Source organism: Mizuhopecten yessoensis, unplaced genomic scaffold (genome assembly GCF_002113885.1).
Source record: "Mizuhopecten yessoensis strain PY_sf001 unplaced genomic scaffold, ASM211388v2 scaffold10201, whole genome shotgun sequence".
In the NCBI taxonomy this organism is placed as follows: Eukaryota; Metazoa; Mollusca; class Bivalvia; order Pectinida; family Pectinidae; genus Mizuhopecten; species Mizuhopecten yessoensis.
Genome location: NW_018408429.1, coordinates 47,009 through 70,301, shown reverse-complemented (window position 1 = coordinate 70,301; position 23,293 = coordinate 47,009). Strand labels below are relative to the sequence as shown.

Below are 23,293 nucleotides of genomic sequence, written 5' to 3'. Positions count from 1 at the left end.
AACTATAGAAACTGGAAAAATACCAACATCCTGGAAATTGGAAAATGTTAATGCTATATATAAGGGTAAAGGGTCACAGAATGAAGTTACAAACTATAGACCATTATCAATCACATCGTGCTTTAGTGTAATTATTGATTTTTTTTTTTTTATTAAAAAATGTATATAACTACCTTATTGATAGTGAAATCATATTCAATTATCAATCTGGATTCTTACCAGGTGATTCGACTGTAAATAAGCTTTTATTTATATAACACATAAAGGAAGTTATTTAGATAGGGGTAAAGAAGTGCAATTTGTACTTTGTGATGTGAGCAAAGCTTTCGATAGGGTATGGCATGACGGTCTTATATTTAAACTAGAGTCATATGGAATAAAAGGAAAATTGTTATCTTGCTTCAAAGACTATTTATTTGAAAGAAAACGGAGTGTTTACAGAGGGCCACTATTCAAATTTTACTTATGTTAATGCTGGAGTTCCTCAGGGATCAGTTCTTGGGTCTTTTTTTATTCTTACTGTACATTAATGATATAACATAACATATTATTGATAATAATCCAATTCAAGCAGCAGAAAGTTTAACAAATGATCTTCAGAATATAAGTACATGTGGGATTTGAAATTTAATGCTGCAAAAACTGAAACTGTTATTTTTGCTAGGAAAAACCCCCCAAATCACCCACCTATTTCTTTCTTGAGCTAACCACTAAATAACAAAAGATCTCACAATCATCTTGGTCTTACTTTCACTGAAGATGGTAAATGGGCTGAACACAGACAAAAGCCTATGTTAAGGCATATAAAAGAATAAACATTCTTAGATATAAAATCACTTATTATAATGTATACTTCTTATATCAGGCCAATTTTAGAATATGCAAGCGTAGTATGGGAAATTGTACAGAACAGGAAATACCATTTCTCGAATCAGTCCAATTAGACGCAGCCATGATAATTACAGGTTTACGGCGAAGAACGTCTCATTAAAAACCTTTATAAAGAATTAGAATGGAAAACATTATCTGAAAAAAGAAATAAACAAAAAACAATTTTAATGTATAAAATTCTACATAATGACTCCACATCTTATTTATTAAATAGTATTGATTCATTTATTAATGATATTACAAGAACAATATATGAGTTAAGGGAAAATAGAATGTTTAATCCGCCTCTCTTTTGTTTTTTCATCCTTGTGGCTAATGTTTACATCTCTTCTTCAGCAGCAAATGTGGATATTTTCATACCAGAGCAAGTAAAAATGGTCAGCAATAAAGGGTGAGTTGTAATAGCTTTGTACCAATGAATGTACTTTAGGCAGAAAGATTCAGAAAACATATAACATGTTACATGATTGTGGTTGGAGGCAAGTCTTTGTGTTTAACATTTGATGAACACTTTGTAGTTTTGTAACGTTTTTCAGCAAAACACCTGTTTGATTACAAATGTTTGAATTTCCTACAAAATTGTTGGTTTATTTGTGACTTTGTCAATTTGATTGTTCGTGTACTTTTGTCAGAGTCTTCAATAGATATATGATTTTGAGCTCAAGTACTAGGATTGACTTACTACAGGACAGTTATCATTTGGTATCATTTCAATTGAACTGTAACTGTTATTGGTGGGCTTTTTACCAGACCTGGGGTCATTGTTGGATGTCTACTGTATATATGCGTTATATGTTGAACAGCACATTCTACTGGATTCTACCTGTCTTTGTGTATGACAAGGGCGCTGGACAATACCTGGACTCCCGAGTACATTCCGACCTGAATGTGTCTGATATACAAAAGTCTGTAGACACTGCCAATACCAGGGATGTATACAGACTGGTATCTACGGTGAACAGTGGCCTAAGGCGTTACGATACTGGCTTTACCCTCTACCTCTCATCCTTTGTCAAGAGGGCCCATCTCAGTACTTTGTCTACGGATATTGCTCAGCTCTGGAAAACTAAAGGTAATTGTGATTTACTCCTTTGAAATACACATATTTGTAACATGTTTAAGCATGTTTGAAACGGTTTGAAAACAGTTGCCAGTATAACCTATCTTAATATAGACTTTGCTTATGAAACTGGCAAAACAAAACACATGTTAATAACAATTTGCCGCCAAATCTTTTTCTGTGTAGTATGATTTTTAGGTTGGTGTTGATTGCATATTCAAACCATAATAAAAGTGGGATAACTAATATTTTAGTTCAGTTTAGGCTGCACACCACGATTTATCTAATGTTTGTCAAAATGTTTGACTTTGAGTTACCAAAAGTATGATATTGTCTGTGATGTCTTTTAGGTATGAAAACACTTGTTGGTAGATACTATCAAACAATCAAAATCAAAGTAATAATATAGCCTAAGATACCTACATGTATATTGCCATGCAGTGAAAGGGATACGCACATCTGAAGTTCATGAACTGTTCATGATAATGTTTTGAACTTCAGTTATTGTTAAGTGGATAAAAACACCTGTTTATAGGAAACATTGAAAAATAAAGCTTAAGACTACTGATACATATGCATTGTGCAAAATTATGGGTTATATATATACATTATAACATTGAATGACAAAATTCGCCTTTGAGAACCTGCTGTTACATGCAGTTTTAAGCATTCTTTCAATATGAAGCTGATTAATCATTTTCGTATACTAACGTTTGTTCAGATAATTTGTTAAATAATGGTTTGGTATTTTGAGGATACATTTTCATTTCTTCTTTAAATTTTATTATAAAATTAAGAGGATAAAGTTTATTATAAAATTAAGGTGATGAAACAGGTTTTCCTGAATTAAAAATTAAGATGATTATTTTAAACAAATTAAAGCAAGTGAATTGTTTTTAATTTCCCATCTTCTTAAATCACATGTTCAATTTAATAGTTTTTTAATGTGCTGAAGTTGATAAATGTGCAAAAGACAATTAATACATAATTAAGGAATATTTTTGACGTTAAAATTGATGAAAGGGGGAATTGCTGATGTAGCTCCTTACATGTTAGATGAATTATCTATAAATACATAGGGGTTTAAGGATTGTTTGAGTGTACACCAACTTACTTGAACTTTTACAGAGTATGACACAAACAGCAAAGTTACTGTTTCCATTGTCAAACAAGAAGAGCTGGTAACAAATACAGGGTGAGTTCATTTCTACTTGTATGAAGATTCCATTTTTTTCGAAAAAAACCAACAACATAACATTAGAATAGTTCGGTCACTGCAAGTATGAATTCAAATTCATTTTAGACTCCTCCATTTAATTTATTCTTTGACAGTGTGATATGTTGTTTGCTATGAACAATGCAAGTCATCGATTATAAGTATATACTAAGCATAACACTGGGTATAGGATAGGAAGTGCTTTTATTATTAAGCACAAGTTATCAGGATAAATTATGAACAGAAAGTGTATGGCTCTGTTTAGCAGATCGGCCACTCTATCTATGAGAGACATATACCTTTGTCCTGTAATCTATTATACCAATCTGAATATTCCTATACAGCAAGGTGGCATCCAAGATGACCTACTTTCTACAAATCAACAGTACAGATATACACTTCAGTCAGGTGACTGACCTTGACCACGAAATGGTACAGGAAGTGGTCACTATGGTAACTGGCCAAAAAGCAGTTTTACTGAATGGAGTCAAGGAACTGGCGACTAGTACCTCTCACTCAGGTGTCACCATTGAGACAGCTTACAGCTACAGTAACCTGCACAACCTCTTTCTGACCAGTCCAATCCTGGATCAGGACACACCTGTAATGGAGACTCGGTTAGCCAAAGCTTGGCTCTCACAAATGGCAGATGAACGAGGTTTGTTTATAATGTTCTCGTGACAAGAATTTTGGAATTTCATAGAATAAGTAAGGGGTTCCAACAAGTAAAACTATATCACCACTGATGTCGCTGTTGTAACATACTGGTTTCAGACCTTTTCAACAGAAATATTTCACAATAAACTACATGTTGCTATGCATGCATTTGACGGAAATAAGGTTGTTTGAAATTTAATTTTTTGGAATAAATTACAAAAAAATAAATGATGGGTTGAACTAGAACCTTAAACTTACAAAGCCTACACTCTAGCTCTGTTACCATACAGGATTATACAAGCCTAAACTCTACCTCTGTTACCATACAGGATTATACAAGCCTACACTCTACCTCTGTTACCATAGAGGATTATACAAGATTACACTCTACCTCTGTTACCATACATGATTATACAAGCCTACACTCTACCTCTGTTACCATACAGGATTATACAAAGCCTACTCTCTACCTCTGTTACCATACAAGATTATACAAGCCTACCCTCTTCCCCTGTTACCATACAGGATTATAAAAGCCTACACCCTACCTCTGTTACCATACATGATTATACAAACCCTACACTCTACCTCTGTTACAATACAGTATTATACAAGCCTACACTCTAGATCTGTTACCATACAGGATTATCCAAGCCTACACTCTACCTCTGTAACCATAGAGGATTATACAAGATTAGGGGCTACCTCTGTTACCATACATGATTATACAAAGCCTACACTCGAGCTCTGTTACCATACAGGATAATCCAAGCCTACACTCTAGCTCTGTTACCCCATACAGGATTATACAAGCCTATACTCTACCTCTGTTACCATACAGTATTATAAAAGCCTACACTCTAGATCTGTTACCATACAGGATTATCCAAGCCTACACTCTACCTCTGTAACCATAGAGGATTATACAAGATTACCCTCTACCTCTGTTACCATAGAGGATTATACAAGCTTACACTCTACCTCTGTTCCCATACACGATTATACAAGCCTAAACTCTCCCTCTGTTACCATACATGATTATACACGCCTACACGCTACCTCTGTTACCATACAGGGATATACAAGCCTACACTTTACCTCTGCTACCATACAGGATTATACAAAGCGTACACTCACCCGCTGTTACCATACAGGATTATAATAGCCTACACTCTACCTCTGTTCACATACAGGATTATACAAGCCTAAACTCTCCCTCTGTTACCATACAGGGTTATACAAGCCTACACTTTACCTCTGCTACCATACAGGATTATACAAGCCCACACTCTACCTCTGTTACCATAGAGGATTATACAAGATTACACTCTCCCTCTGTTACCATACATGATTATACAAAGCCTACACTCTAGCTCTGTTAACATACAGGATTATACAAGCCTGCACTCTAGCTCCGTAACCATACAGAATTATGCAAGCCTACACTCTACCTTTGTTACCATACAGAATTATACAAGCCTACCCTCTACCTCTGTTACCATACAGGGATATACAAGCCTACACTTTACCTCTGCTACCATACAGGATTATACAAGCCACACTCTAGCTCTGTTACCATACAGAATTATACAAGCCTACCCTCTACCTTTGTTCCCATACAGGATTATACAAGCCACACTCTAGCTCTGTTACCATACAGAATTATAAAAGCCTACACTCTAGATCTGTTACCATACAGGATTATAAAAGCCTACACTCTACCTTTTTTACCATACAGAATTATACAAGCCTACCCTCTACCTCTGTTACCATAGAGGATTATACAAGATTACCCTCTACCTCTGTTACCATACAGGATTATAATAGCCTACACTCTACCTCTGTTCCCATACACGATTATACAAGCCTAAACTCTCCCTCTGTTACCATACAGGGTTATACAAGCCTACACTCTAGCTATGTTACCATACAGGATTATACAAAGCCTACTCTCTACCTCTGTTACCATACAGGGTTATACAAGCCTACACTTTACCTCTGTTACCATACAGGATTATACAAAGCCTACACTCTACCTCTGTTACCATACAGGATTATACAAGCAAGGCATCAAAATCAGCGTCCAATTTCTGTGCCGCAAAGCATATAAAACACTTGAAAGGGGAAGTGACACTATTCTAGAAAAAAATCCTTTAGGTTGCTTCATCTTCTATGTGAATGGGTCAATACTCAAAGCCACAAAAGCTCTTGAGTGAAGCCCTCATCTCCATTAAAACTTATGCATTTGTACCCTTTCCTTAAAATTGTTTTTGATATTTACATCTTTCAATTCTTGTAAAATAGTTTACCCACAGTGGAAAACGGTTATGCGGATTGATACGTATCAAATATGGTGATGGGTTACTTTTAGGTTTACTGATGATTGATTGTTTCCTTCATCATCTGGAAACATGGAACATGTTAGGGATCCATCATTTCTTTTTCCATGAATGCACTTTCAAATTTCCTTGAATGGTGGCTTCGTTCTGTAATATATGACATAATCAAGTCCATGTGCGTGCATAACGACCACTATATGAAAAAATGGCCAAAGGGCTATTCAGATTAATCAGTTCAAAATTTCCAAACAAGTTCCACAGCTAGTTCAGATGAATGCATTATATGACCCGGTCACAAGGTCAAATGGGTTAAAAGTTGTTTAAAAGACCTCTTTTCAATTACCAAAAGAGGTCAAAGATGATGATATTAGGCCAGTATCTTACTTGGATTAAGGCCTACCAAGTGTGCTCAACTGAAACACTTTAATAATTCTTATCAGTAACAAAAATGTCAAGGTAATGAAATCAGCCAGTACATGCTCTGATAAAAGGTGACGAAGTTTGTTTAGCAGAATGAGCTTATTTGACTTCCAAGGTCACGGAGTCAAAACATTTAAAATCTTTTAGCATGTTCTTCTGGATGATCAAGGGCAATTATTAATTATAAATGGCCTGCAGCTTTATTCAGTTCCGTAAACTGTATATGACTTTGATCCTTCTTAAAGTGACAGGTGTTAGAATAATAACAAATGAGCAATGCAGGTTTATTGTGAGTTACAACCCTTAGTTTTAAATTATGTATGCACTACTTCTCCCAAAAATATGTAGACTGCACCAATTTGAATGGTATGTTGCACTCAATGTTATATAAACAGATGATGTGACCACCATGGGGCAGAGGGGTGCAGGGGTCAAACAGGAGAAATAGAAGATAATCTCCAACCTTATCCTTACATACAAATAAAGGGATTTTAACCAAAAGTAAAGAACATCCCTGAGGCAAAGGGACTCATTGTTGTTTAAATGGAGAGTGTGGCACGAAAATGAGCATAGGGGCCCAACAGGAAAAATAGTGGTTAATCTTTAAAATGCGTGTCCTACATTTACCGCTGGGTAAAATAACACCAGAACACATTGTATACTGTACAACGATAGTCGTTAAATCTGCAAACCAATATATATTTGGAACATCTACTGTTGGGTAAAAGTCATTTGGAAGTCCATCAGTATCAAAATCTGCACTGCACTAAGTCAGCCTTTCGCGCAACCATGACAACTTGTACTGTGCCATTATGTTATTATATAAAGCTTAATCCACGACTAGATTAACCAACATGACTAGCCTCTTTATACGATACAGGTGAGTGGAGGGGATTGAACAGACCAGCTTCTGATGCTGATTCAATCCCCTCTGCGCACAAGTTGTCTGATCACGTGATCGGGTCTTGGCCCTTCAGAAGGGAAGTTATGCACACGGCCCTGATACAACCCAGCTTCAACGCTCTGACTGTAGTACTCAAAATAGAAGCTACTGCTATAATCTTCGCTTAAACGAAATCAATTATTATTGTAATATCTTATGCTAATTACAGCTATAAGCTGACTTGTTATAATACAACTGAATAGCCAAACAGTAAACTGTATAAATGCACGACATACGGGAACTTAATACTTAGCACCAATGTGTTCGTTCCTTCTAATTAACCCGTAACAGCAGTACAATACAGTATATTGATAATATTCACTACAGAAGTCAAAATTAGGATATTTTTGCAGTATTTATTTTAATGAGGATGTTTTGCAATACCATGAATGTTTTAAGTTTAGTAAAACTATTAATTATAGATAGCGACTTCATAGGATTTGTATTTTCATTACAGCCATAACTGTCACGTTTGAACGAAACTATCTGATCAAGATGAACTTGAGTGTCTCCAATGCGGATTTAATCAATTATGATGTTATCCGCATTGGATTCTCCACGTCGGTGAAGCAGGGAATCCTGATACAGCTAGAGGTTTGGAAGGACTCCTATTTCAGCGTTAAAATAACAAATACTGGTAAATATCACAGTCCTGCATAGTTTAAATTTAATAGCTATACAACATTGTATTTCCTCAGATTGATAGCTGTTTAGCTCTGCTTTTTGTCAATATGTATAATTCTAAGATATTTTGATATCCATAGTAATTTCATCAACTTGAAGACCTTTGCAGTTCTAGATTGAAATGTGTTATGTTGTTGTCGTAGGATCTGTGGCCTTTATAGTGGACTCCGCGGTGTACAGAGGGGAGATAACTACTAAGGGTGTTGACTACACAGACGGGGCTTATCATGTGGTGCAGTTACGTACACAGCAGGTGACAACCTCAATGTGGACAGTATTCATGCAGGTGAGAATATTCTTTCGTGAAGTTTAAGACTTGGTCTTCTTGCACATAACTAGTTTTATAATTAATATCGAAGGGAAATAACAAAAGTAATGGTATACATTTGGGTCACTTAAGCACAAGGCCAAAGGCTCAAGTGACCACTTTTCATCTATTTGTGTCTTTTAACAACTTCTTGTTAAGAACAATATGGCCATGGGTTTTGAAAAGAAGATAGCATGGATGAAAGGCTGTCATACAAATGTAGTTGTTTAATTGAATGACTTTGACATTTATTTAGGGTCACAGTGGTCAAATACATTTAAATGCTTAAAGGATTTCTCAAGTTCTAGAAGACCCAGTGTCATGTTATTTGACTTGTTGGTAATTAGGATAGAGAACTACAACAGTTGTGTAAATAAATGACCTTTGCCTTTGGTACAGTGTTAAAAATCTTAAAATGGAATCTTATGTTCTTAAATATCTGGGGTCGTGACAATTGACCAGTAAGAGGACGGGATGGAGGGATGTCAATGTGGCTCAATTTCCGCAACCTTTATTCAAGGTTTCATGGGAAAGATAGTTTAAGAATCTATGAATGACTCCTTTTTATGTTCTTGAAAGTCTGTTGTCAGTAGGCAGCTGAGATAGAGGACTGTTATTCAAGCAAATAACCTGTATATTCATTAAGTTAGCAGGGATCAAAGTATGTTTAAATCTATAAATTACTTTAATTCATGTTTCAAAATACCAAGTGTACGATATACAATCAGTAGGTTACAGGTTTGGATACAGGTTCATCAATTGTTAGGGTTCACAAAAGGTCAAAGGTCAAGATTTCTTCATCCCACTGTTTACACTTAAGTTATTGGAATATAACTTTTAAATGGTGTGTATAACCAGTTATATACTTGCTCGGCCTGAATAAAACAGCACAAGTATGCCACCTAGATTAGCTTAGGAATTGGCCCTGTTCCTTGGAAAACTTATCATGATATTATGGTATTAAACTCAAATGGTCGAACCACTCTTTAATGTTTTAGGTTGATGATGGTGAAGAGTATCACAAATCATTCCCAAAGCCAAACAGAACTCTAACCACGTTTTATGTTGGAAACAATGGTAAGAAGCACAGACATTATTAATAATTGTAGAATACAATTTTGTATATTAATGTATATGTATATGCCTACCAAATTATTTAAATTTAGGAATAAATTTATGTGAACAGAATGTTGGCGACATTTTAGACATCTAGATTCACATAATAGTAAAATATGTATCTTCTAACCAAGGTCGGTCTTTTGCCTATCACTTCTATACAAATTATTCATGAAAAACCCCCATGAAGCCTTGATCGGAATAGATGTAATATTTGATTATGCCTTACTGCTCAAGTTACAGTCAATCAAAATGTAAATCGGATGTAAGAAAGAATACATCCTGTAATATGCTTTACTTCTATGGTACAACCCTTGGTGTTATTTCAGTAAACAATTTTGAACCATGATACATCACTTTATGTAACCAAGCAAAACATTTAAGAAACATGAAGAAACGCTTGTTGTGACTTTCTGAAACATCTTGATAAGGTTGTGTTACACGTTGTTTGCTTGTTTGTAGATACAGAAGGTACAGGACAAGGATTTGAGGGAAAGATTTTCCTGCTACAAGTGGGTGAATTCTACCCCCTTCGATATGCCTTTACATCACACCTCCCATCAGATGTACAGCTGTCCCCACCTAACAGTAGGTACATGTAGAATAGCCTGCATAAATACATGAATGCTATCATAGACTGCATGGTGTAAATTGTTGAAATATAGCTTATATTCTAAATGAGTTGAAAACAGTAATTAATTCTTGAGTTTTCAACAGTTAGTTGGTTAGCTTGTTACCTGGTCGGAAAACCAAAGACAGGTTATACAATCTAATAACCTAATGGTCAGTGGTGCTTCGAGGAGCAGCTTAACACTAATTAAAATCGAAAAGGTGCAAAGTGTGGGCTGTTAATGTTGTTTTTACACTCGACAGTAAAGAGATGCTTCCCACGTAATCAAAAATCTGTATTTTGAAAAAGAAATTGGAAGGCAAAGTTGTGAAATGCTATCTGTACAAGATAGAACTCGATTTAACTGATTGGTTATACAAAACATTATGTCAATAAAATATCACATATTTGAATCACAATTATGTGAACAGGTGCAAGCATCGATGAATGAGTTCGTCGACCAAAATAAGTCTTTCAACTAAAAATACATGTAACTGTATCTGATTTCAAGTAAAAATAACTGTATATGCGTTCGATTATATTCTGATTGTTGTTTTAAAACATTAATATATGAGTAATATTACTAACCCTTTTGCGTAGATGTTGATATTTTATCCACATAAGTAAATAATTACATCTATTAGTATATATGAAAAAAAAGTTTTTAATAGACAACGTTAATAATATAATTATCGTTGCTTATTGTTTGATTATATTTGGCTTTCTTTGAACGAACCAAATAAAATTTGGAAACAAATGAAATCGACCTACTTTTAAGGTTACAGGGGTAAAAAATGTAAAAAAAAAACAAACCCAACAAACAAATACATTCCTCTGAAAAATCGAGAGGCTTATATTTGACTGTTACAAAATGTAGCTCCTGGGATGGGGCTCAACAAAGATTGTGAATGGCAATAACCTTGACCTACTTCCAAGGTCAGAGGGGTTAAATATGTCAAATATTCAAATAACGTCTTCTTCAAATCCAAAATGGGCTTTAATCATGGTGTTTTTGCTGGTAGCTATCTGGTTAGAGCCAAACAAACGACTTCTTTTGAAGTTTCATATTTTTTGTCCTGTAGAATGGGATTTGAATAAACGACCTAGACAAATTTAAAAGTCAAAGCAGGGAAGTAAATCAAAATCTTCCAGTTAAGATTCAAAACGTGCATTGTAATATATTTTTTTCAAGAGATATTCATAATGAGTAGTGACATACAAATGAGCCTATTTGTATAGATCTGACCTTGAAACTATTTGAAGGTCATAAATGTGATATGAACAGTTCCATAGACATCTTATTTATTTATAACATTGACCTTAATGTGTGACTAATATTAAATTATGTTATCCATTACTCTCACTAAATTTGCTGCTGAAAATTATTATTTCATTCATAAGTTTTACTGGTACTTAAAAATATATTTAAAGTTATATTTCAAAATCTTATTTAAAAATATAACAACGCTAGATATAATGCAAATGTCAGATAAGTCTTAACTGGAAAGAAGATTGTTTTTATAATTAACATATTATATAAATATAAATGATTTCTCTTGATTAACAGTGACAGTCTCTGTATATAGCATTGGACAAAATGCTGGACTTCCTAACACCAAACCAAAATGGAAAGTTGATATTGAAGGTAAAATATTTGTTTTCATTTATATTGTAAAATTCATTTGTTTGATTTAGGATCTTTCTGTGGGTCAAATTAAGTGTTAGGGAAACAGAAGTGTTGAAGTTAGTTTATCACTTTACACACGCTCAATAATGATACCACAACAATATCATGGTCTCAATTAGCACCACACACGAGTCAGCATCTATGACCCTGTTGCCTCATTAAATGTCAATACACACGTGTAGGACAGTAAGCTAAGTGTGTTCACTTACAGCTAACACACGCCGTACTGTCGTCCAACGTCCCATCAAAATACACACCACACCAATACTTTCCGGATTCCATCCCTAGCTTCCCATTTGTTCGGAAGTCTAGGAATTGCAATACACCATTATCAGGTGATTGTATCATTCTCTCTGTTGTTTTGAATTAGTATAAGTCAGTTAGATATTTTTTTTTTTGCTGTTAATATTTTATCACTGATTTAATAAGTAGCTAGCTTCACAAACAATGTAATCTCAGTTATTTCCCTTAGTGAGGTTCAAGCTAAACTTATTGCTATGCTTCCCTTCACGTGGGAAACATTGATGAGATGTACGGGTAACGTTGTTCCGATGTATGGGTAACGTTAATGAGATGTATGGGAAACGTTGAGGATATGTATAGCTAACGTTGATGAGATGTAAGGGAAACATTGCTGCGATGTATGGGTAACGTTGCTGAGATGTAACGCTTCAGTACAGTACATCCCAGTGCGAGATTTAGTCACACGGCATGAGAGAAAACAACCTAGAGGATCAGGAATGTACCCAAAATATATAATATCCATAACCTGAAGATGAAATGTTTGACCATCAAAAAGATATCTAGATACAGTTCAATACGGTTATAACGAATATCAGGGGACCTACTTCATCAGTTCGTTAAAAAGGTTGTTCGTATTATGTGTATAGCTAATGCTGATGTCACTTTTAAACACATCGCTATATAAAAATATTTATATAACACCATGTACACCTATAACAAAGAATATTCTGGTTTATTTCAAGGTATGTATATGCACACAATACTCACAGCAAGTAATAGTGAATACTGTCTATGGAATACATTGCTATGATAGGATCAGATTCAGTCTATGACATATATTTCTATGATAGGATCAAATTAAGTCTATAACATATATTTTTATGATAGGATCAGATTCAGTCTATGACATATATTGTTATGATAGGATCAGATTCAGTCTATGACAAATGAGTTTGTGATTGATTTACAGATATTCTGCATCTCTCAGCAAAGATTCTGTTCCAGGATGAAGTAGTGACGGACAAGAGGTGAGATTCATAAAATTTCCTTCGAAAACATGAATGGATATGACGAGACAAATAAGATTCTGGTTCCCATTTTTAAAATAGATATGAAACTAACTGATTGAACACTTTCCTGTATTGCCAGCACTGACTCATGATAAAAGAATCAATAATATATAAATTATATGTATGTAAGATATGAATATTCTACACTAAGGTGTAGAATTTTAGTCAGAACAGAGGCTTTGCCGCAAATTCTGCATATGAAGGTAGAATTGCAATATCCCACATACGTACATAACAGTTTACTCAATTTCTCCTAACTCTCTATACCTGTCTATATATCAGCTTCAGTGTCGCGAATTGGCATCGAACCAAGTATATAGTTGCTTCATGGGAAGGCAGTGGGTCAAATTATAAAACGAGAGCATCGTGACCTTATAATTGGACATTTGACCTTCACTTCAAGTACTGAAATTATGGTTTTGGGAGCACATTTAAGCTGCATTTTCAATACTTGGCATCAAACTTTCTTTAAAGGTACAGAAAGAGAAGGCAAAGAACGTTACCTTAAACTGCTCTCATGGTCACAGGGGTCAAATCTGTTAAAACAATCAAATGGCTTCTTCTGAAGAATTAAAATATCTCTTAAGTCGTTATTTATAGCCAGTGGCTGGCATGTAGTACTGAGAGAAAATAATTGATATTGACATATTTGTACTAGGTGAAACGGTAGAAATCTGTCAAAATAATCACCCACTTTTTTTTTGAGGAAACAAGTGGCCTATAATCATGATCTTTTACTATTAGCTTGCTGACATGAAGTATAATAAAATTGTGAAAATACTTTTAATCACATTGATCATATCTGGTCAAACACTGAAACAGTTTCATCTGAAAAAAACCCGCCCTAGAATCATGGTATTTAGCCAGTGGCTTGCTAGCATTGGGTACTGCAGAGTTTGTGAAATAAATGATCATGACATATATTTTCAGGATAAGAGGCATGGAATTTGTTAAAAATCTCAGCTGATATGTTCTAAAAAAATCAAGTGACCTAGAGTCACTATATACAGCATGCTATATATAAACAGGCTTGCTGGCAGCCAGAACTTAAAGATAGGGGGAAAATTACGTTGACTGATGTTCAAGGTCACCAGTGTCAAATATGTTAAAACACTCAAACTTTATTTTCTGAAAAACTCAGAGGCTTAAAGTCAAACCTTTGCTACACAGCTGTAGAAAAAAATAGCCTGACTAAAATGCAAGATTACAGCGGTCATATATCTGAAATAGTTATTTTTGACGAAAACTAATGCCTATATAAAACAGCTTGTGGAAAGGAAGTGCCTTAACATTTGCAAAAATAAAGTTACCTTGACCCATAGTCAAGGTAACAGGGGTTAAATTTGTAACAAAACACTTCAGCAATTTCATAAGATTGAAAAAGCATGATGAAATGATATTTGGCTAAAAGCTTGCATAAAAGTGGTGGCACAAATTTGCCAAGACGGTCCAATTTATCAAAATACACCATCAACATCTGTCATATTATTTAGCCATAAGCTTGTCGAATATAGTACTTGGAAGTTTGTGAAGAGGTTTCTTTGAACAGGTGAATGTCCTCAGGCCCCTTAGGCCTCCTGTTATTGCTTATCATACCATTTCCTTCTCAAACCTATTACTCTGTTTTTTAAAGGAGAAGTATGTGGAACGTGAAGTATGCTATCATAGTTAACAAACAAAAGCAGCTAAGGAGGGCACAAGTCTCACAGCTGTCCTTCGACAACATAGAGACTTTCCTGAATCTAACGAGGTCCGGGAGTAACGACACCTACCATTACATGGACGAGAAGTACACTGTGAACACCATTAGCTACAGAGATCTGTACCATCTTCACATCCACCAACGTGCTGCTTCCCAAGACTACCTAAGCATTCAGGCCAATCTTAGTACCATCTGGAAAAAAAGTACGTGCAAGAGCAACCACTCTAAACAAAATAACGTCGGTCAGATACACATGATAAACTGTATACATTTGATTAGAAAATAAATGAACAACCGAAAATAAAACAAGTTTTAGATTAAGACTAGTGTTGTTACTATAACAAAATACAATGGATTGTTCAGACCTGTAGTTAAGATATATTTAAAGGGATATTCTTGAATAGAAACTTCAAGAATATGACATTTCTTGCATATTTAAATCAAAAGCATTTTAGGAGTGAGGCAGATATATCAAAGTTATGTTTAAGTTATTTGTATACCCAACCACCCCCAACACCTGCATTAAGTGAAGTGGAGGATAAACTGAAACTAGAGTAGAGGGAATGTCAATAAAAGATGTAAATTGTAGTCCTCTCCCTATTTAATAGAGTTATCCCTCTTTGTTTCAAATTGTTTGCATTACTCCTAATCATCACAACATTGGGTGATACATGATACTTGTTTCAAAGAACCCTTATATTGATGTTATGTAACTGGAGTTACCTTACCGCTTTTTGCAGATATGCCTCTTTTGTTTAAGAACAGTTCTGAAAGAACTAATCCTACAATTTAAAGTGCAGGCAGGGGTAGGATTCCTATTCTAGCAACAGTTCTATGCTTTTTTTGTTTCAGAGGAAAACTCTACAAAGAGAGTGACTGTGATGAAACAGGAAGAAGTGATTGACGCTAAAGGGTAGCTATTCTTATTGATCGTATGATCGAAATCATTGCTGAAAGACTGCAATTGTCAGAAGGTTTTGGGCGTTTGGAAGATATCCAAGGCAATTGAATTGTAGTTCTAATATATTTCTAGACGCCGTAAGCTGCTCTAGGTATCCGAAACAACTATCGAGACTTCTGGCAAATATTACTTTTACAAAAATCAATAAAAAAAAAACATTTGTCAACCAATTATGTCTTTGATTTGTCTAAAGCAATTTAAAACGGCAAAATATCTATAAATGATAAATGTAAAAACTGAAACAAAAAAATAAACTGAATATATTCATATGTTCTATTGGTGCATATTATGAACTCTTTTTATGCAAATATCCATCCGCATGACAGGCTGAAACAATTTAACTTTTAGTTGCGATTTCCTCCCCTTGTCCATAGTCTATATATAGCTATTTATCTTTTCATGGGGTGGGTGGGCCATGTCGGCACAATATGTTTTCATACTTAGGAAAACAAAAATACAGATAAGTATGATATCAGTAGAGAATGAAAGTCAGTCGATAACTGTGACAAAGACGTGGATGGAATGTATAACACAATCTTTTCACTGCATCATATAAATAAAAGATTGCACCGTACAAATAAAATATTGAATATCAGTTTGTAAAACCACGTAAAATAGCACTAGTCGGAAATACAGCATGGCTGTAAATGAAATAAACAAGGCTACAGAAAACATCTCGGTCTTGCTTATTAGTATTAGTCAACGTTGTAACGAAATATATAGTATGCATATTAGCCATTGAAGATGCTTTTTGTGGTTCTTTATTTTTTTTGGCTCTTCACCTTTTGGGATTAACTCATATTTTTTAACAATGGTGCACTAATTTCCGAGTATAGTTAGGCACTTTGTATTTTTACTTATTCCAATGCCGCTGAAGTTGAAGACCTTAAATTACGAGTGGCATACCCCGCAACTGACTCGCGTCAGGTCGCCTATAAAACGACCGTCTAGTCATGATACACGCTCCTAAAAATCTGTGCGTCCATCTGTCACTTTTCTATGGACGAAATATTGTCTGGAGCTCTGCTTATCTTCTCAACCAAATTTTAAGAGTCTTGGTACACATGATCAGTACCCTAGGTAGTTGTGTGATTGTGATAATTCCGATAGGATATTTGAACTTGAGTAATTCCCCCTATTAGGTTACCTGAGCCAAAGGCTCCAACGACCTATTCCGATCACCTTCTGTACGTTGTGCGTCGTCCGTCGTTTGTCGTTCTTCGTCCGTAAACTTTTACCATATTTGACTTCTAAAACACGAGTGGATGGAATTTTTTCAAACTTGGTCTGAATCGTCCTTGTCGTAAGAGGGTATCCATTGTAAAACCACAGGGGACAGGGTAAGGATCCAAAGGAAAAATTAACCAATATTTCAAAAATCTTCTCCAGACACATATACACTACAATAAAATATTTTTCATGGATGGAAATGTTCTTAGGTGCATCAACTAAATTGTGAATTTCGCTACCCCTAGGTCATATGCTCTCCCTTTGGGAGAGGGTTAAGTTTTCTCCAGTTTATATAGGTAAATAAACCTTTGGGGTATATTTTGTCTATTCTCAGAAAGAAATTATTCAAACTTAGTCGAAATAGTTGTGATGAAATGTGAAATCATAAAGTATCATAAAGTAAGGTCCTGACTTAACCCATGGGTTTCCAAAGAGGAAAATTCGGTAAATGACGATTGATATTATATTTCGCATCAGCAAAATTATTTATCTGAATAGTTTTTAAAGTTCTTTTCCTTTAGTGACATGACAAGTATTGTATTTCAGTTTGTTTTCATGCTAATTTCCACTTCATATTATAACTATGAAATTAGGCTACCTATAATAAACTCAGGTGGACGTTGAGGCCCTTGGCCTATTGTTTAATTTCCGTGATATATTTTGTCTTGTTGTTTTCTTTCTTGACTAATAAAATTATTTTATGTAGGAACTAGATTGTAGCTTACATATCTAATTTTCAATTTTCAAACCATTTGAAAATCCAAAATATAAACAAAGGAAATTCATCTAAAATCCGGATACCATTCCTTCTCCTGAACAGACACATCTTTTGGAAGTTGTCTTACCATGTAGCCAGCGAAGACGGCGCCTCTCCCATCAACCCCAGACTTGTGGATGGGGTCACCACGGCCAGACTAGCTGAGGGAGTGGTCATCGACAGTCCCCTAGGGATCAGATACAAGGTTCTAGGAGTGAGCCAAACCTACAGGTTATCTCAGGCATACCGGTTTGTGGTCAGTAGGCGTGTGCAACTCAACGATGAGGTCAAACTCAGAACAGGAATTCTGAAAATTGTTGCTGCTAGCCAAAAGGGTAAGGACATAGGATATTTCTTGTTGTAGATCAAACAAAGGGCGAAGTGAGCTTATGATGTGGGTGGGGCATTATCCGTCGTCCGTATATTCCCTCCTTCCCATAAGTTTTGGGAGAGGGGCGAGTGACATTTGTATGTCTTGGAGAAGGTTTGCCATACCTTTTCGCAACGCATAAAGTGAATGAACTTGTTGTTAACAACCAAGGATTCCATTATGTGAAGGAATTGTTGCTCTTTATGCTGTAAATTGCATTTTAACTAACTATCGCTACTCATTAGGTAATGACTTGCAAGTTAGTATGATGGGTTACAGGTTGTTTTCACTCCACCATCTTATATACTGCACAGCTTCGATCGATACTTTATACAAAGAGACCCCTGCAGGTTGGGGATTGAGAAAATAATTACATCTGCTGTTACCAACTACTTGATCGTTAGAGGTAACTTACGTGGGACACCCTCCCAAAGGACTGACGGTCGGGTATCTAGAAAATAATGGAATTGTGCTCTTTTACTTTAATAAACAGTTTTAAAGAATTGTTCCTTCAATTCTTTGTGGAGGCGGAGGTATTATTCAGACAGTCAAGTTTCAGCTTAATTAGAGCACTACTCCTGAACAATTGAGTGTTTTGTAATATTCAGCAAACTCTATTGATTGACTCGATTGTTTAACACGTGACTTAAGAGTAGCCTCTCCTACTGTAGGTTTACAGACATCTTCTTTGGAGGTTGTGGCCTTCCGGACAGACAAAGTGGTGGATCAGGCTAGTGGGTATGGACTACAATTGCCTTTATGCATATACAGATTTAACTTAGGGAAAGATATATTTTAAAGTTAGATACATCTGTCTGAATCTTTGATTTGATATTAACAAAGACATGCATTAGTATGTTGAAAGCCTTAAGTTTTGTCATAACAATGATAATTATATTTATTTCAGGCAATACAGTTTACCAGGAAATTTTGCCACAGTTTGACTATCGTCTTTTTCACCCTCTGTAATAAGGGCGAATTTATCATTAGAGTAAGCTTTTGTAAAAAACTATTAAACATCGTAATCAAATATGAAGGGCAAAATCAACACTTGATGAATATGGATTTTACGGGTTATGGTTGAAAATTTCACTGGGCAGAAGTTTCTGGTTATACAGTACCCCTTTGAAATATACATATTTGTTACATGTTTCAACATATCTAGAACATGTGTTTGTTAAATAGCACTGTGGTCGAACACGCTTATCTAAGTTTTCATGTTTGTATGTTAGAGTGACACTTTCTGAAATATGCTTGAAAACGTTTAAATATTATTTGTTATCAATTCATATCAAACACAAACACGAAACATTTTTTATAATATCTTTGATCTGTGTTACCCTGCGACTGCAAGATGATGGTTTATGAGGAACTATTCTTGAGCAGTTCTTGAATATTGATTCATGAGCTTCCCCTAGGTGCATTGTATGCAAATCAAATTTTGGGACTGATCGGAAAACTAAAATGACCGACATGCAGCCATCAGGAGTTTTGAGAATAGGGGATTGTTAGTGCTAGTACGGAAAGTAATAGTGTAATCCTTCTTAAACTTCACAAGGAGGTTTACAATCGTCCACCATTGGTCATGCAGTATTCTACGTCTAATTGGAGAAACTGGATTACTACCAGACAGCAATCTTCAATTTTGTTATCATTATTTCTCGAGAGGTGCAGATATTTATCAATTTCATTGGTTAATTTCCATAAGTCCTAGATTTAAATTCAGGTGAATTTACATTTACAAAGAAGGGACAAGATCAATATCATTTAAACTTCATGAAGATGTTATGATGATTGGCGCACAGATTCTTCTAAGATGTCTTGAATTTTTTGGTTAGCGATATTTAGGCAAGTTACATGGGCATTCTTATGATCCTTTTAAAGTAGGAGTTGAGGTTAGGTTAATCTATGGTATACATGTGGCGATATTCTAGTTATATGGAAAATGTGCCAGATTCTTACCAAAACAGATTTGTGTACTGCAATATTGCAGAACACTGATACTGAACAGTTATTTTTGTTGCTTGAGATATGAGTTGGCAGCAGCATGGGACTATAATACAGGTCATTAAGGTGAAGTGAATATGGTTATATCCCTAGTGAAAGGTTTGCTGCTTCTGTTCTAGTCGACAAATTATTTGGACTGTTACTTAAAACAAAAAAATTCAAATTGAAGTTTTGCTACAAAGAATTCACATAGTCACATAGCTTCTTCAGACCAAAATGTCATGATGGACGGATTGCAGTAAATTTTACTGTATGAATATTTAATGCTATATTCTAACATGAATGATATGTGTTATGTGAATTACAGGCAGTTTTCCTGGCAACATAGCTATGTTGTTGCTGAAAATGGTACTACACTGGATGCCTCCCGCCAGACTGAGCTAGCTGCTAACAACTTAAGTCAGATCTTGTCAGGCGCTGGGCTGGGCTTGATGTACAAGCTAGAGAAGGGTGTAGTTCGGTCGTATTCGGACATGTTTGGCTTCACCTTAGTTGGTCAAGTTTCGACAGAGATCACAAAAAGTATCCAGACACATCTGAAAGCAGCATGGAAACTGCACAGTATGTAAACATGTCAGCAGATAGAGATGTCACGTTTTGATAATAATGATACACTAGTACATGAAGTAATTTTAAAATGTGTAAGAGTTATTTTAATATATCTTAATGTTTATTGGTAAATAACATTTGTGTTTTATTATATTGTTCTTTTTCACATCAGGATACTTAATATTTTAATGATGCAATTATTACTTATTTTCCATTATATGTATTAGAAATAGCTAATTTTCCTTATTTCAGCAGAAACTGCAATTATTAGTAACCTGAAACGACAAGAGTTTATTGGTCAAAACGGGTAAGTGTTTTTAAACAGGTTGTTTGTCTTAGAAACAATAGCGTAATCAACATGATAACTTTTTAATAATAAACACATCATGCTTTCACTTTTATGTTAAAATTTTCTGCATGAAATATAAAAATATATGAAATATATTATTGTGACTACCATCAGTTTGAGCCCCTCCCACTTTCGCTGCCCTCTGCTGTTGTAGTTGGTTCCTCAATCCATTTGTTAAACATTGTTTTGCAGACAATTTTCATTGGATAGTTTCAGTTCATATTAGTGGGTGTTAGTTGCACAATGTCAATGCTCCGGCAAAGTTTGGAGCTGAATTGAAAGTATGCTCTTCCTTAATTCTGGTTGTTACCTTGCTGGACAATATATTTTATGGCCCAAAATAATGGACATGTGTTAATTCATACGCCCGTCAGAAATTGACGAGATGTGATATGGCAAGCATCCATTCGTTCATCCACACTCTGGTTTCTGTAAGATAACTTGCTTCAATATTTTTGCTATTCTAATGGCAATTGGTAAGTATGAAAAATATACAAAGACTGAGGCTATGTTCGTGGCAACAAAATAGAAAATAAATCGGCGCAGCAAATAAGAATTAGGAAAACATCAACATCACCCAAAGGTTAATTTGACCACCGATCAAACAATGACACCAACATCGCTGGTCTAATGCTGAAATTCAGTCCTCGGAGCAAGAAATTGTATTGACATGGTAGAAGATATATCTTAAATACTTTGAAGGCCCTGTAATTGTTTGCTTGCATTGGATTTAAGGTCTAAACTGAACCCTGTTTGATATATGATGTGAACTACTGTCATGCCAGAGTTATCATGTAGTACTTTGTTAATATCAAATCATCATTGTTGCTGTTTACTCGCACAGGAGTTTAAGATTTTTAGAAGCAACCGATATCAACATGAACAACTTAATAATTGCAATAAAGCTGTACAACAGCAATAAAGTAAACAGTCTATTTAATATAATTTTATTATGTGTTATCAGGGCAACTCTGACCAAATATCATTACTTTGTGGAGAGAAATGGATCACTGCTGTACCCCTCTCTGACAGTGATGGCTAACACTTCTCAGCTGGCTCGCAATCTTAGTGTTACTGTGTACAACGGCCACAAAGAAACAGACTACAACGACTGTTACAGAGTGTCTGTTCAGGGTCATCATGGACCATTCAACACAGCTGTTATCACCCGCGCCATACAGACCATGTGGGCAGGCCAGGGCACCACTGGAGGTAGGTCTACTTTTACAGGGTCACTGAAGTCACTACACCACTGGTCATTTCCTACATATTATTTACTGCACAAAACGCTGCTACAAGTATATACAACTTTATCTTGACTGAGATATTGTGGGACAGATCACTGTTGTAGTCACTTCTATCATACTAAACACACATGTATGTGCGTAAGAGTGTTATTCTTTTATCCTCTTTCATAATTACTAAAGATAGTATAATGCTCTGCCTGATGGGGAGACAGGTGATGTACATGCTCCTTCGATGGTGGTGATGTACATGCTCCTTCTATGGTAGTGAAGTACATGTTCCGTCTATGGTGGTTATGTACATGCTCCTTCGATGGTAGTGATGTACATGCTCCTTCTATGGAAGTGAAGTACATGTTCTGTCTATGGTGGTGAAGTACATGCTCCTTCGATGGTGGTGATGTACATGCTCCTTCTATGGTAGTGAAGTACATGTTCCGTCTATGGTGGTTATGTACATGCTCCTTCGATGGTAGTGATGTACATGCTCCTTCTATGGTAGTGAAGTACATGCTCCGTCTATGGTGGTGAAGTACATGTTCCGTCTATGGTGGTGATGTACATGCTCCTTCTATGGTAGTGAAGTACATGTTCCGTCTATGGTGGTGAAGTACATGCTCCTTCGATGGTGGTGATGCACATGCTCCTTCTATGGTAGTGATGTACATGCTCCTTCTATGGTAGTGAAGTACATGTTCCGTCTATGGTGGTGATGTACATGCTCCTTCTATGGTAGTGAAGTATACGTACATATTCCGTCTATGGTGGTGATGTACATGCTCCTTCGACAAACTTGCTCGTCACTAAACTTTTGTCAGCTATATACGCAATCCGTACACAATGGCGGAATAACAATGCTATGACACAACTGTCAGGAATGT

The 23,293-nt window shown here is 35.5% G+C and overlaps 1 protein-coding gene across 1 annotated transcript in view; it reads left to right on the top strand.

Annotated features, from left to right (window-relative positions):
* The window catches only part of LOC110459728, a 111,296-nt gene that overhangs the window by 71,898 nt on the left and 16,105 nt on the right, over positions 1-23,293 (top strand). The window contains exons 41-57 of the mRNA XM_021512123.1: positions 1,228-1,282; positions 1,695-1,963; positions 3,080-3,146; positions 3,512-3,825; positions 7,984-8,163; positions 8,354-8,496; positions 9,516-9,594; positions 10,096-10,221; positions 11,811-11,888; positions 13,144-13,201; positions 14,877-15,148; positions 15,798-15,858; positions 17,957-18,228; positions 18,935-19,001; positions 20,578-20,831; positions 21,072-21,126; positions 22,133-22,380. Coding sequence (XP_021367798.1) covers positions 1,228-1,282; positions 1,695-1,963; positions 3,080-3,146; positions 3,512-3,825; positions 7,984-8,163; positions 8,354-8,496; positions 9,516-9,594; positions 10,096-10,221; positions 11,811-11,888; positions 13,144-13,201; positions 14,877-15,148; positions 15,798-15,858; positions 17,957-18,228; positions 18,935-19,001; positions 20,578-20,831; positions 21,072-21,126; positions 22,133-22,380 — 2,598 coding nt within the window. The remainder of the gene's footprint in view (positions 1-1,227; positions 1,283-1,694; positions 1,964-3,079; positions 3,147-3,511; positions 3,826-7,983; positions 8,164-8,353; positions 8,497-9,515; positions 9,595-10,095; positions 10,222-11,810; positions 11,889-13,143; positions 13,202-14,876; positions 15,149-15,797; positions 15,859-17,956; positions 18,229-18,934; positions 19,002-20,577; positions 20,832-21,071; positions 21,127-22,132; positions 22,381-23,293) is intronic.